The following is a 13,262-nucleotide window of genomic DNA, read 5'->3' as shown; positions in this document are numbered from 1 at the left end:
AACAATAAACACTGAAGTCTAGGATCAAGAGCAAGTGTGACCTTGAAGTATGACCTTTATATTTTTTTATGTGCGGTTCTTGGAAATTCTAACCGAGTACTATCTCGAACTTACTAGAACCTTATCCGTGGTATAAATAAGTGTACTTTCCATGACGACATTTCAGTATTGTTTTTCGAGTTATAAGAGATCTACTATCAGTGTTGCAAAGTGACTATTTGGCAAGTTATTTGGACAGTGATTTCTTGAACGATTTGGAAGCGCAGTTTGGACTAAGCGAAAGTATACTTTGTGTTAAAGTAGAGTGACCATATGATTTGTGAATAAAGGACTCCCTGTGAACCAGTGGTGTTTCATTTCGAGTCAGAACCCACAGTAAAACAATATATAAAAATAATTTATTTACATTCTATATTTATTCTCATAAAACTTTGTTTTAATCTACCAAATATAAAAAATAGTAATTTAACTAACAAGAAGTAAATGAGATGCAGTAAACATTTGAGACATAAGATACTGGGGTGGAAGAGGGTTAATTGTACAAACTGGAATTAACACTCGGTAATGTTTAACTCGAAGCTTGTTAGAAATAGCTGAAGTACTTTTCTTTGGTAAGTAATGTGATCGATATAAAAACACGGTCAAAATTAAACTTATTGAGGACTCTAATATTTAAACTGGCTGTAAATTTAATAAAAAAAACTAAATTGAATTTAAACTGCTTCTAATACAGATCGAATACCGTCGAGTACACGTATGTGAAAGATAACTCCGCCAAAGAAACTTACTCGTTTCTTTGAGACGGGCGTGAGAAATGATGTAGCGGCTTTCTTGTTTGATGAATGACCACCGTCGCGCTGAATTACTAAAGAAACCGTTGTTACGGTGCAGAATTTTAAAAACGGAATTAGCACTTTAAGAAATAAAACATGTATTGAGACATATGGAATTGGCAGTTCGCAGACGCTTTTACCTATTCCACAGCCATGCATAGATAATGAATTGATTTCGACGCGATTTATACTCCTAGGTTTCCATCCAAATGTATACACATCCAGTCAATGTATTTTATTTATTTACTAACTTTACTCGTTCATGTTTCGCTGTTTTTATACCTTCAAAAATAAAGTATTTTTTTTTTTCAAAAACCGGGACGATGTTCTTATTAATTCATTGAATTTTCGCGGCAATTGGATGTATGGTTTTTGAATCTATCGAGTACAGACAGACAGATACATATTCATTTTCGTTACTATGGATTATCAAAGGTTTACACCTGGTAATCTTTGTCAAACTAATTATGTTATATATTGGCAAAGTATATCCTTCGATTCTGTTATTAAATAGTTATTTTGTGTAAGTCATCGTATTTTAACTATCATTTATTACGTAAAAATATTTATATTCTAAATAGCATAAAACTTCTTAAACTAAATAGCATAAAAATCTCTTCTTCCTAACGTGATAAAACATTTGTAAATTAAATTAATGTTAAAAATATATACACGTATTTATATATGAATATAGGTGAATATAACTATACATATGTACAACATATATTGTAATCATGAAGGCAACGCTTATTGTTTTAGCTGTGGAAGCATCGCCGCGATTATCTGTACATAAAATCAGCCATAGACAATCACTCAGGTTCGATGCTTTCGTTCGAAATTCGAACCTCGGCGGCCGATCTCATTTACTTTCTAAGATTACATTGCGCAATATCCGCTTTATTGAATTTTAATGGAAAAAAAAGTTAATTAGTAAATTTTTTATAGGCCAACTTGTAATAAGAAACGCATTACTGAAATTTCAAATTCAATTGTTTTTGTAATTTAAAAACGTACAGAATTACACGACTAAAGCAACACTAATGTTGTATAAAATACTGAAATTAGTTAATAGCAAAATATACATAAAAACCTGTACTTTATCTCTCCCGAAGTATGTTTATTGCACATATTGTCACGTTTAGCTCACGCATCGTGTCAATAAAATTAAAAAAAAAATACTTCGCCCACAAAACTACCTAAAACTACTTAATATCACAACGTATCGAAGTAACAGAGGCTTCTAATTGAATTTAGGCACATCGCGTTAAATTGGTGAATTGTTGAACGACTCAAAACGAAACCAAGGCGAGAGGCAATCAAAGACGCATTAAATCAATCAGGTGCTCCATATGAAGACATATAAAGGTTCAATTTTATACGCATATCGCAAGGACATACGAAACGTCGAAATACAAATAAATAAAAATAATTTATTTGCCTTAATAACAACGTTCTTACATTAAAAACATCGAAAGGTGATTGATTAAACCATCCTATACGAATTATATGGGGGATTTGTATATCCAGCAGTAGATGATGTATGGTTAAAATGATGGTGATAATACACTAATCCTAACATATTCTTCTATTTAGGGTATAACAGAGAGGGAGTAGTCGGCTCAGTATAAGCTGACAAACAGTATTATGGGAGCGGAAAATGTCGTTTCTATCTACATTTTTTTACAACCGATAGATTTTTATCGCTCCGGCATTGAAATTTTGTATTCTAGATGTCAAAAAGTTGTTGATAACGAAGGTGAATATATTGTTAATTAGAAATAAAAACTTGTTAAAAATGTAGTGTGAATTTAACTTAAGAAAGCGACATTACTTTCCGGTCCCCTAATAGTTTCGAAAGACGCCGGTTTTCAATCTATCTTACTGCCAAAGGTGTTATGCGTCCTCTAGCATTTGCATTCGTATGTAATTGTACAAGTATAAGTGCACAAATCACAATGTTGGCTATCAGTTGAAGTAGTCATATAGGCTCAAAAGCTTTCAATTGGTACCAATGTTTCATGTGTAAACTCAAATAATAACCCGCCATGTACTGTATTAAGAAACGGACGGGTTTGTATACTGAGACAACGGGAGGAAGTATGTGAGGGCACAGATAAAAGCCCGATGTCGTAATAGTTGCCCAAACTGGCACACTGCACAAATATAAACGCTTTCGTATAACACAGACGGAAACTATAAGTTCAGGTTTTGATAAATGTGATCAAACAAACTCCATATATCTCCTGTATATTCTGCACATTTTCTGGCTTAAGTTTGTGTGTAATTAATTACACACACACACATTTATATATATATATATATATATATTTTTTTTTTCACAAGTCTTTATTTTACTCTTAGCAGCGTAACAATCTTTTCACTCTATATTTCTCTTGACATTACATCGACTTGACAGCTAAACGTCAAAAAGACAAATACGGTACGTTTATGAAGTTATAAGCAATAAGTAAATAAAAACAAGAATAATTTCATCTTTAATCCACACATATATTATTACATTACATATTAAACTAGACAATATTATTTCTAGATAGATATATTATTCTATTATAACATATGCACAGATGGACTTGTTAAGGTCGTCAGAACACGCTCGATGGAGGCTTTCAATTGGACCTATTGGTAGGCCTATGTGCTAAAGTGAATATCCAATGGAGACAATTGAATACGCGTTTTAATGAAGAACAGTGGTAGAAGACTGAGACTTGGGATCGAAATTTCGCAAGCTCAATTCCCGGGATACAATCATTTGTAGTTCACACTTTGTGAATTAATTATATAGAATCGCCACTACTCACAAAGAAATTACCAGAAGATGGGTAGCGAAGTTGTTTGCCTACCATAATACTAAACTGTGATCGCCAACCAGCCTGTAAAGCGATTGTTGTATGGCGATTATAGTATATCCTCCCCATAGATCTTTATAAAAACATATGCCTTACAGTAAGCATACATGAGCGGAAACGACGACGACTCATACAGAAAAACAGAGCGATGTCAATATTTCTTCTTCTTTCTTTTTTGTCTGCCTTCCTAGACTATTAATTTAATAAAGGTATTTTTTTATCTTACTTCTCACTGTTCTGGGCCGTGAAAAATTGCTGCCCGATTCATGACGTCATCCCTCCATCACATTTGGGACCTTTCCCGTGATCGTGTTGTTTTATGTCACTCTCGTTTATTCCTCTATCTATAAAGACAGCGACCTTTCAACTCGTATATTTTCCCATTATTTTTATGGTTACTGAGTGGTAAACTTTTGTTTTTATTCCTTTTTACTTTCGCGCTTGAACCACAAATCTTGTTTTTAAAATTTTTGCATTTCTGTTTATTGAAAGGGGCATATTTATTTACTTAATCTTTTTATACATCATGTAATGCCTTTGTAGACATTCTCTGCGAGCCAAACTAGAGTGCACAGAAAAAATGTATATTATGATATTACAGTGAAAGTACCAAATATCGGCCGCACCTTTTCCTAAACAGATTAGTAACTGCGTCAAATTTATTAATACGCGGATATCCATTAATGATTTCTCTAATCGTAACAAATCTCTGCAATTTATCGTGTACATTTCCAATGACATTTAACATGATTAGAATTCCATTGGCAAAACATTTCGTTTCCCGTAATTCCGATCACGTATTTAATATGAGTTATCTGTAACTTGGCCCGGAAATTGAATAAATCGACTTAATAGAAAAATGGACGGACAGGAAACGACGTTTTCAGAAAAGGAATGTCAAGGGTCTGTACAAGAATAACCGCATTCTGACCATGTTGTACTTGTAACAAACTAATGTATATAATACAGTCAAGTAAATACTCGTTGTTAAGTCGCATTACTCATTGTTGTTTACTAGTGTATGTAACATTCTCTATTTACATATAAATTGAAATTTACTCATACAAAGACACGTTACGATTAAAAAAAATAATATTTGCATTGATAATATAAAAAAAAATTAACAAAGGCCAATTGTAATAAGTTACTGTATTCTAAACATATGACTTGTGACGCTCTTCGCTTTACACATATCTCAATACAAGCATTTTTCCGAATTAACTTTTTATCCGATTAGAACTAGTTTGTAAAGCGTAAACAAAGTTTAAATCGTATTAAAAGTAGTAAAATTATTTTATTGAACGGTAGAGTCGCGCTGATTCTACTGTAAATAATATATCGATAATCAGTACGTGTGAAACTGATTATTCATTCTATACTAAAATAAAAAAGGCAGTAGGGAGGTTACATATATATAAACATAATATAACATAGCACGGAGAACATAGCCCGGCAAGCTCATTTTAATACATTCACCCACAAGGTGGACAGACGGTCTTGGACACAGGATCCAGGTTGCTTCTAATCGGTTCCATTGGAAATCTATAGTGGAGGCATATGTCCAACAGTGGGCAGAAAACGTGATAATGAAATTTTCATAAACGATTTACAAAACCAGTGGATTTCGCTAATTAGCAAATGTACGAATTTAGAGATGGTTATGATCTGGGTCGGTTAACGCGGCGCGGTTCTCCTTTCTCGGGCGAGCAACGAGCCGTGCACCCGAGATACAGCCACGGTCTGATGGGCTAACCTTGGCAATCAATCCCGCCTCATCCCGGCCATATGACGATGACATCACCGACGATAAGGAAGCAATGCCTTATCGGCGGTGATGTCATTGCTCCATGTGGAAGGCGACCAACGCGAGGTTCTCTACGATCGATGGGAACTTTTTCGGGCGGAATACTAAAAAGGAAAGTCGGGTCGACGACCCCACAACGGTCGGTCACTGAAAAATAATGACCGTACTTCTTTTTTTTTTAATAAAACATCGCACGATACCAAGCCTTGACGGTGTATGGAATAAGCGTTAAATAAGAAATGAATCGATTTTTACGTCACGTTATAATCTAACAGAATTAGAAATTTACTAGCGGCTAGAGAGCATCCGAACGGGTGCGCCATTTTTTTTTTGGTATCATTCACAGCTATTTAACTATTTAAAATGAACTCAATAATGTACAACTTTCTAATTATATCATTGTGCATACTCGGATCATACGTGACTCCGATCTATACTCTACATTCCGATACTTTAAATTTTAAACAATTTTGTATTTTAAATGAAGATATTATTTTATTTTTCTTTTATAAATTTGTATCATTAGCACTTTTTTTATCTATTTTGGTAGTTAATTACTATTTCAATAATATTAAACAACCTGAAGCTATTTGTACAACTCTATAAAATCACTATTCAGATATTTACGAGCGAAATATTTATCAAAATATATAATCGTTTTCTTAATGAACTGAAGTATGTGTTATCAACTTGACTTATCTAATAACAAAAGAATATTGATACGCACATAGCTTTACGATACGTAATGGGTCGGCCGAGCGGCGTCATTATCGACATTCTCTGCACATAACACATCACTAGTTGTATGTATAATAATAAAATAGGAAATTCAAAAAAACTTAATATCGATAGAATTTTTTCACATCGACACAACACTAAAAATTAGTTTTGTTCCGATTATTATAAATACCTTGAGATTCAAGTGTTTTTTTATTCAAACAACATATGTACATTCGTAAACTCTTACCGAGACAGCGACCGATGTGGTGGTGACCACATCCCCAGTCTCTTCAACACTTTGACCGTCGGGCGCGCTCAGAAAACGGCGCAGCGTACCGTATCCTGACGCGGAGGCCACCATGGCGACCATCGTTAGCACAGCACAACACAAGTACTTGACAATCGAATAATAATGACACCACTGGTACGGCCGGTCACATCACTACGCGCGGAGACTTCGGCTGCGCGCGCGCCGTTTCGCGCCCGCGGTCTAACTGCCGAGCAAAGCGGCCGAGTCCCCCTACCAAGACGTTAGAATAATTTTGACGATGTGATAGCAATGTCGGCTGCGCATTTCCGTCACATTATGCCGTAAGGCGTGTAAATTATATAGAACAGGAGGAAAGGGACTCGTTAATATCAGTGTTATTGGCACGAAAATATTTTATTACACATTTGTTCTACTAATTTTCTAATAAAACAAATGAAACAGAAGCTGGTGGCTGCATGTTTCTTATATTTTTCTTCCTGCATTTTATCCCTCTCTACTGAGGATCGTGACTCTCTGGAAAATTCATGGCCCACTATGTCACATAATCTTTGTCAGTCTTCAGCTGCTGTAGTATTATGAGAGGTTCGGATCTGATCGGTTTTGTATATGGCTGCGACCACACAGTCGCCATCCATATTTCCAAAGACCAAGTGTTTTTTTTTTCAAGTTTTCTCCTTTATCTGGCTACGTAACCGAAAAACTCATAAAGCTATGTACATGTGTTTATTATCCCTCTAGTACATGATTAATTTATATGGATACATTATTTTGAACTATTTATAATAATAAATATAATATAAATGTATTGTATAAAACTAAACTTCTAAGAAATAATTAAAGACATCTTTACATTGTGTAATGATTTTTTTTTGCTAGAATGTTATATACACTAATCCCATTACTCACAGTTAATATTAATCAATTGATATTTTTTATAATTTTCAGGACAATTTATACAAATCCACAACACATACTGAAATAATTTTTTTGCAAATAATATTGAACAATTGATGTTGTTTCAGCCTATAAATAACCACTGCAAGTCATAGCCTGTATAATTAATGCACAAAGTGTGAATTATATAAGATTGTATCCCAGGAATTAAGCCCACAACCTATGATTGCAAGACTTCTACCACTAGACTACCACTCCTCAAAATTACAAGTATGAAACTTTGACATGACTCATTTGTAATGACTGACCAGACTTTGTTACATATTTTTAAATGATATCATTTAATATATGAATGCTATTTCCCTAGTCTACTATATAACCCTTCATTATAAATAAAAATAAAAGAATTTGCTACAAAAAAATCGTCAAAACTATCTGTCTATTGTGTCAGAAGTACAACAATTTTATAAACATATTCTTTATAATCAGTTTTTTTTTATTTTGGAGTGCCAGAACAAACACTATGATTATAAATTTTTATACATACAGACAATTTAGTACAAATTTGGAAAACATTATGTTTTAATACCAAGCACATAAAATTATTATTGTGAATTACCCCTGGCAATACAGTTTTTAAGAATATTGTATTATTGAAAATATATTGTATAGTAAGTTGAATAAGCCTAACTGTTTGTGATTATTCTCAATATCCTAAATTAATTAATTCAAATAAATAATCACTTAAAGCACAAAACTTTTATTGATAAGTGACAATAATAGCTTCAGCTCTAGACAATCATTATATGTACTCAAAACAGAAAAAAATCCAGTCCTTTATATAGTTGTGCACAACTCTTAAAAATTGATTTATTTGTCATAAAATGACACAGTAATCATATACATAAGCTAAAGAAAACAGCTTAGAAATACTTTTTTTAAAAGTAAAATATATTATTATCAATAATTAATTTATAATATTATACCACAAGTATAAATGCATTTAAAATAAAGTGTATGTTGATAATGATCATGGAGAAATTAATTAAATAATGCAAAAGAAATAATTTGTCTATTTGTAGGAGCCCAATTATAAAATTCCACAAATGGTACAAGAACAAAAGGAGGCCCCACACACATTTGACTTGACAAGTATGGCTCATAACATTGTTCTAGCACCAATAATTTATTCTGCAGGAGTGTGGGCTGCACTCCACTTCACCCACACTTCACCTTGGTTTGATTTATATAATTTAGGTGGCTTCATTAAATATTACTTAGTTTCCATTTAACAAAACAGATATCAATCCTCGATTATTAAATTATTTAATATAACAACATTATTTACTTGTTTTCAAAGACTAGATGTATCTTTATAACTTGTTCAATAGTGTACGGTACGAAATATATCAGATTAGGCAAACGAACATGTGCACACACAAGAAAAACGGTGTACAACCGGCAATTATAATCATATCGGGCTCACCTGTTTGGTCTCCACAGTATCTGTGGCCTCCATGTTGGCATATGTTCGCTCCTGCCTCTCCATGAATTTGAATTCATCAGAAATGCCTAATCCATTTGCAGGGCCGGCCGAATGTACACAGCGCAAGCATAAACATATCAAACGCGACGAATTCAAAATTTTCTAACGAAACAATGTCAATGATCCGACCAAATAGGTTCGACACTCGCAATCCGATACACAAAACTAGAATGCTATAAGGTTTATTGAATCACAAATTTGGACGCATACCGACTATCTCTCTAATACACTTTAGCACCAAAAACTAATACCTAATCTACAACCGAGAAAACACTGATCATCACCATCTTAAAATTTCACACATTCCGTCATCGAGGACGACTGACTCTGGTCGCTGCCCTAAGTGGCGTTCTGATTAACGCATAGTAGTACATATGTCATTCACTAACTAACAGAACTAGTTGAAAAAACTGTATCTACCTAATATTATATTCAAATTCATCTAAAAGTTTAATGTATAAAATTTTGGCATATTTTTCTTAACATGACCTAAAATTTTAGGGTGTTATAATTTAAAAATATTCACTTTTACATTACATAACACTATTTAAAACAATAACGTTTTTTTGTCATCGACGTGCTAAAAATTAAATTTTTTGTCAGTTTTAACCAAGCGCCTGAAATTACATCCGTATTAAATCATTTCTTAAAAAAATGATTTTATTTAGTTTTGTTTTTGTTTATCTATTTTACAAAATTCGCAGTAATACGAAGTCATATTATAATTATTGCATTTACTTTAAATTTACACAGCCATCGCTGCTACTTATTTCTCATTGTTAATCTGTAACGCAACATTTGGCATTGGCGTTGCTAAAGTCAAATTGGCAGTTGAATGGATTGTATATTTTGTCATTAATCAATTGACTCAATAGGTTAAGATTTCGCAGGATTCTGTGAATTGAGTTTGTATATTAGGTTAATCATTATGTTAAACGAATTTATAATTTTATAAGCGATATGCCTCGAGAGAAAAGTCGGTATAGAGAAAAACGCAGTTCTTCCTGTAGCTCTGATTCGTCTTATGAAAGGAAGAAGACCAAAAGTAAACATAAAAGACGTTCCCGTTCAAGAGATCGATCGGAATCCAGCAGTTATAGGAGAAAACGATCAACCTCGCGATCAAAGTACAAGAGACGAAGTTACTCTCGCAGTCTATCAAAAGAACGCTACGAGACTAAGTCTAAGAGACGATCGTCATCTCGTTCTAAATCTAAACGCTCTAGGCGATCACCGTCTAGGGAAAATTCTCACTCTAGATCAAGTTCAAGAAGTCGTTCAAAGTATAGTAAGAGTAGTAAAAGACACAGAAGAAGATCACATTCATCAAGTAGTCATAGCTCTTTCGACATAGGTAAGTAATTTTTTTATATTAGTATCTTTTTTGTATATTAAGAATATGTCTAAACATCTTTAAGGTAACACTGGTATTATGATAAACTTTTTGGTCTTACTGTTAGTTCAGTGACTATATCATCTCCATATGAACATTAATAGTAATCCTCCGAGGAACCCACTTAGAATATTTGTACCACTGAGCAATCCAGCAGCATGAAGGATGCACACAGTTTAACTATCTATAGTGTTGTTTATTCTATGGGAGTTATTTTTGTGGGATGCAATTGTTCATGGTAGTAAGAGATTCTCTGGTATGTATGTATCTGGCTTAGTTCATCCAATAATAAGTTTTTATCTACATAATGATTAAAAATTTATGTTTGTATAATTGTTGTGTTAATTGCTAAAATTTCTTGATGTTTTAGAACACTCATTTAAAAGTACTAACCTAGATGACACCAAAATGAAAGTAGAAAAAGCAATTAAGGCTGCGGAGGCTGCTGGTTTAACAATGACAAAGATTCCCACATATGAATATAAAGAAGTTGAAGTTAAAGTTGACATGCCAACAATTCATGACAGGAATTTAATTGCTGAATTAAACTCTGACAATTTTGTTCAGAAATCATTTACATCATCTAGAAACAAAAAGCAATCACAAAACATTGTGATAGATTTGAATGCGGAAACAGTGAAAGTTCCTGAATCAGAAATTAAAATTCCTAGTGATGACTCAATTATAAATTTTGATGTAAGTTTCTTCTTTTATATTACAAATTGAATAGAAGCAAAATTGTGAATGTTTGTGTTTCAAGTAAAAAAATCTACAAATAGCAATACATTACATATACAAATAGCAATACATCACTGACCACAGTCAATAAAGTAAATGAAAATTCAGTAATTACACTTTAACAACAAAAATAGATGCCTATCTTGTCTCACAGCATTTTCAGAGAACAATCCCGTGCCTCCTGATAACAAGTAACCATGTAGAAGCATCATTATCATTAAAACCTATACCTGTAACAACAATCCAATAGGTGCTCCACTAGTCTCTGGTTTAACACTATTCAACCTTAGTATAATTGGGAGCGGCAAATAATTTAGATTCAATCATGAGCCCTATAATGAAGATAAAAAAAAACACCTTAGCAAAGGTATCATAGGTAGAACTTTGTATATCTCCTGAGACATATACAAGCGTTTAGTAAAACAAGTCATCATATAAACTAATCACATGGTAACTGAAAAAAAGAATCATCTCTAAACAAGTGTGAGGACATACTTCGAGTGATAAATTCTACTGTCACACTATGGAGGATAATAGTTATAAGTTTTAGCAATTCTTAGTAATTTCATAAGGTTTCAATTTTCTGTTTGAACTCTATTCACTAAAAAAATTACTTTTCATAGTGTTGCCACCACCACATAAAAACTGATTTAAGTGTATCTTGCTTCCGTGTATATTTTTGTATCCTTACACTTAAAATATTACAAATAATTTTATTAATAAATAGATGGTAACATTTTTTTTAGTAACAAAGGCAGTGGTCTTATAATGTTGGCAACTCTTCACCTATATTAACCTTGCTCTATTATTTTTAATATAATTTCTCCTCAAAATATTTTCATATCAACTTGTAGTAACAGTTGTATAATCATTTCTATAAACATGGTACTGAGTGTTTTAAATCACATCTGTCCATATTTCATCACCATCACTAATTAAGATATGATGCTAGTTTTTACATTTTATGACCATTTTGTCATATATTCTTCAAGAAAATTAAAACTTAACTTGTATAACATGTTACTACAAATATATTACTGACAACCTTAATTAAAAAATGGATATATAATTGGACAAAGTAAAACAAACAAATTATCATAAAATTAAAATATATTCAAAGGTCATTTTTTTAACACTGTTCCATTCATTTCAGGAATTACCTACTGAAGAAGAACTAAAAGAGATGTGGGTGAAAAAACTTTATCAATATAGAAAAAAAATTCTGAAAGGCGAAATATGAAATTTAACACTCCTGTTTCAAAATGTATAAAAAAACGTCATTTTTTACTAATGCCATTTCCAATATTTTATTGTCGCGTACTGAAGGTCTTTTGCATTGTATTTGAGCCATTTTAGGTCAGTTGGTCATTGTATATTATTTGAAAAAGGTCTTCAATAAAAAATATAAAAAACAACCTAATATATTTTATTATATAACACAACAAGGAACCAGCTCTTTAACTTACAGTTGAATCATGCCCAGAAACTACTAAATCATCTATATTTACAGCACTGTTTGTATCAACACCAAGCAAATGCAAGACAACTTCACATATTGTTTCTCTCGCGCTGGATGCGACTGCTGTATGTCCGCGAAACCAGGTTCCAAGCGTCCATGTACCGGTCCATACACATCGCAATACACTTTTGCTCCGAGCTGTCTAAGGCAGTACCGGGTTTGGTAATACATTTCTTAAAGCATTTCTCAGACATTTTTGTTAAAAGTTCTTGGGCATTTGCAATAGCGATTTGTTGTTTTACTTGGTCCATAAGTTCCTCCTTTTGAGTTCCACTCAATGATCCAGTCGATAGAGAATCCATTTCTAAGTAGAATAACTGTTATTTACCAGAGAAAATTTTTCTTTTAATTTCCAACGGATTTCCTAACAATCCAATGATTTTTCTAACCTCAATGAATCTGTTCGGTCTGTCTCACAGATAATATATAATAAAATAATGTAGACACATCTAACCAAATTTGGTTAACAAACATTTTAAACACAATATTATTTTATAAATCTATTTAACTATAATATTCCCTTTAAATACTAAAATGTACAAATCTTAATAATGAAGCAAAAATTTGTTTATTTAAAAAAGTAGATTGTTTTAAAAAGTAGATTCTAAATTGGTCAAGTTTAGAAGGTCGAGTGATGAATTGATTAATTTTAATATTTGTTTTTAAATTACTGACAT

General features: G+C 32.6%; 3 protein-coding genes across 3 annotated transcripts in view; 1 reads left to right on the top strand and 2 right to left on the bottom strand.

The window, feature by feature from the left end:
- The window catches only part of LOC137922450 (patronin-like), a 99,549-nt gene extending 92,826 nt beyond the window's left edge, over window positions 1-6,723 (bottom strand). The window contains exon 1 of the mRNA XM_068765447.1: window positions 6,472-6,723. Within this exon, the coding sequence (XP_068621548.1) occupies window positions 6,472-6,594 (123 nt within the window). The 5' untranslated portion in view covers window positions 6,595-6,723. The remainder of the gene's footprint in view (window positions 1-6,471) is intronic.
- A 3,008-nt stretch (window positions 6,724-9,731) lies between these two features.
- Window positions 9,732-12,457, top strand: LOC137922224 (serine/Arginine-related protein 53-like). The gene is made up of 3 exons (XM_068765165.1): window positions 9,732-10,289; window positions 10,699-11,024; window positions 12,220-12,457. Exons 1-3 carry the CDS (start codon window positions 9,896-9,898, stop codon window positions 12,304-12,306), a joined length of 807 nt encoding a protein of 268 aa, XP_068621266.1. The 5' UTR covers window positions 9,732-9,895; the 3' UTR covers window positions 12,307-12,457.
- LOC137922225 (mitochondrial import inner membrane translocase subunit Tim13-like) lies at window positions 12,173-12,988 on the bottom strand. The gene has a single exon (XM_068765166.1). It carries the CDS (start codon window positions 12,885-12,887, stop codon window positions 12,615-12,617), a length of 273 nt encoding a protein of 90 aa, XP_068621267.1. The 5' UTR covers window positions 12,888-12,988; the 3' UTR covers window positions 12,173-12,614.
- Between the last annotated feature and the right edge of the window lie 274 nt (window positions 12,989-13,262).

Source organism: Battus philenor, unplaced genomic scaffold, assembly GCF_028537555.1.
Source record: "Battus philenor isolate CCGP_79_NKW_IND1 unplaced genomic scaffold, ilBatPhil1.0.hap1 SCAF_2, whole genome shotgun sequence".
In the NCBI taxonomy this organism is placed as follows: Eukaryota; Metazoa; Arthropoda; class Insecta; order Lepidoptera; family Papilionidae; genus Battus; species Battus philenor.
This window is presented reverse-complemented; position numbering and strand designations above follow the sequence as displayed.

What these genes read in the sequence shown, in the direction of transcription:
- LOC137922224 (XM_068765165.1), top strand. Translation starts at nt 9,896, where the DNA reads ATGCCTCGAGAGAAAAGTCGGTATAGAGAAAAACGCAGTTCTTCCTGT. An exon ending in TCATAGCTCTTTCGACATAG is followed by an intron (nt 10,290 to 10,698) that starts GTAAGTAATTTT and finishes TTGATGTTTTAG; the next exon opens with AACACTCATTTAAAAGTACT. An exon ending in ACTCAATTATAAATTTTGAT is followed by an intron (nt 11,025 to 12,219) that starts GTAAGTTTCTTC and finishes CATTCATTTCAG; the next exon opens with GAATTACCTACTGAAGAAGA.
- LOC137922225 (XM_068765166.1), bottom strand. Translation starts at nt 12,887, where the DNA reads ATGGATTCTCTATCGACTGGATCATTGAGTGGAACTCAAAAGGAGGAA.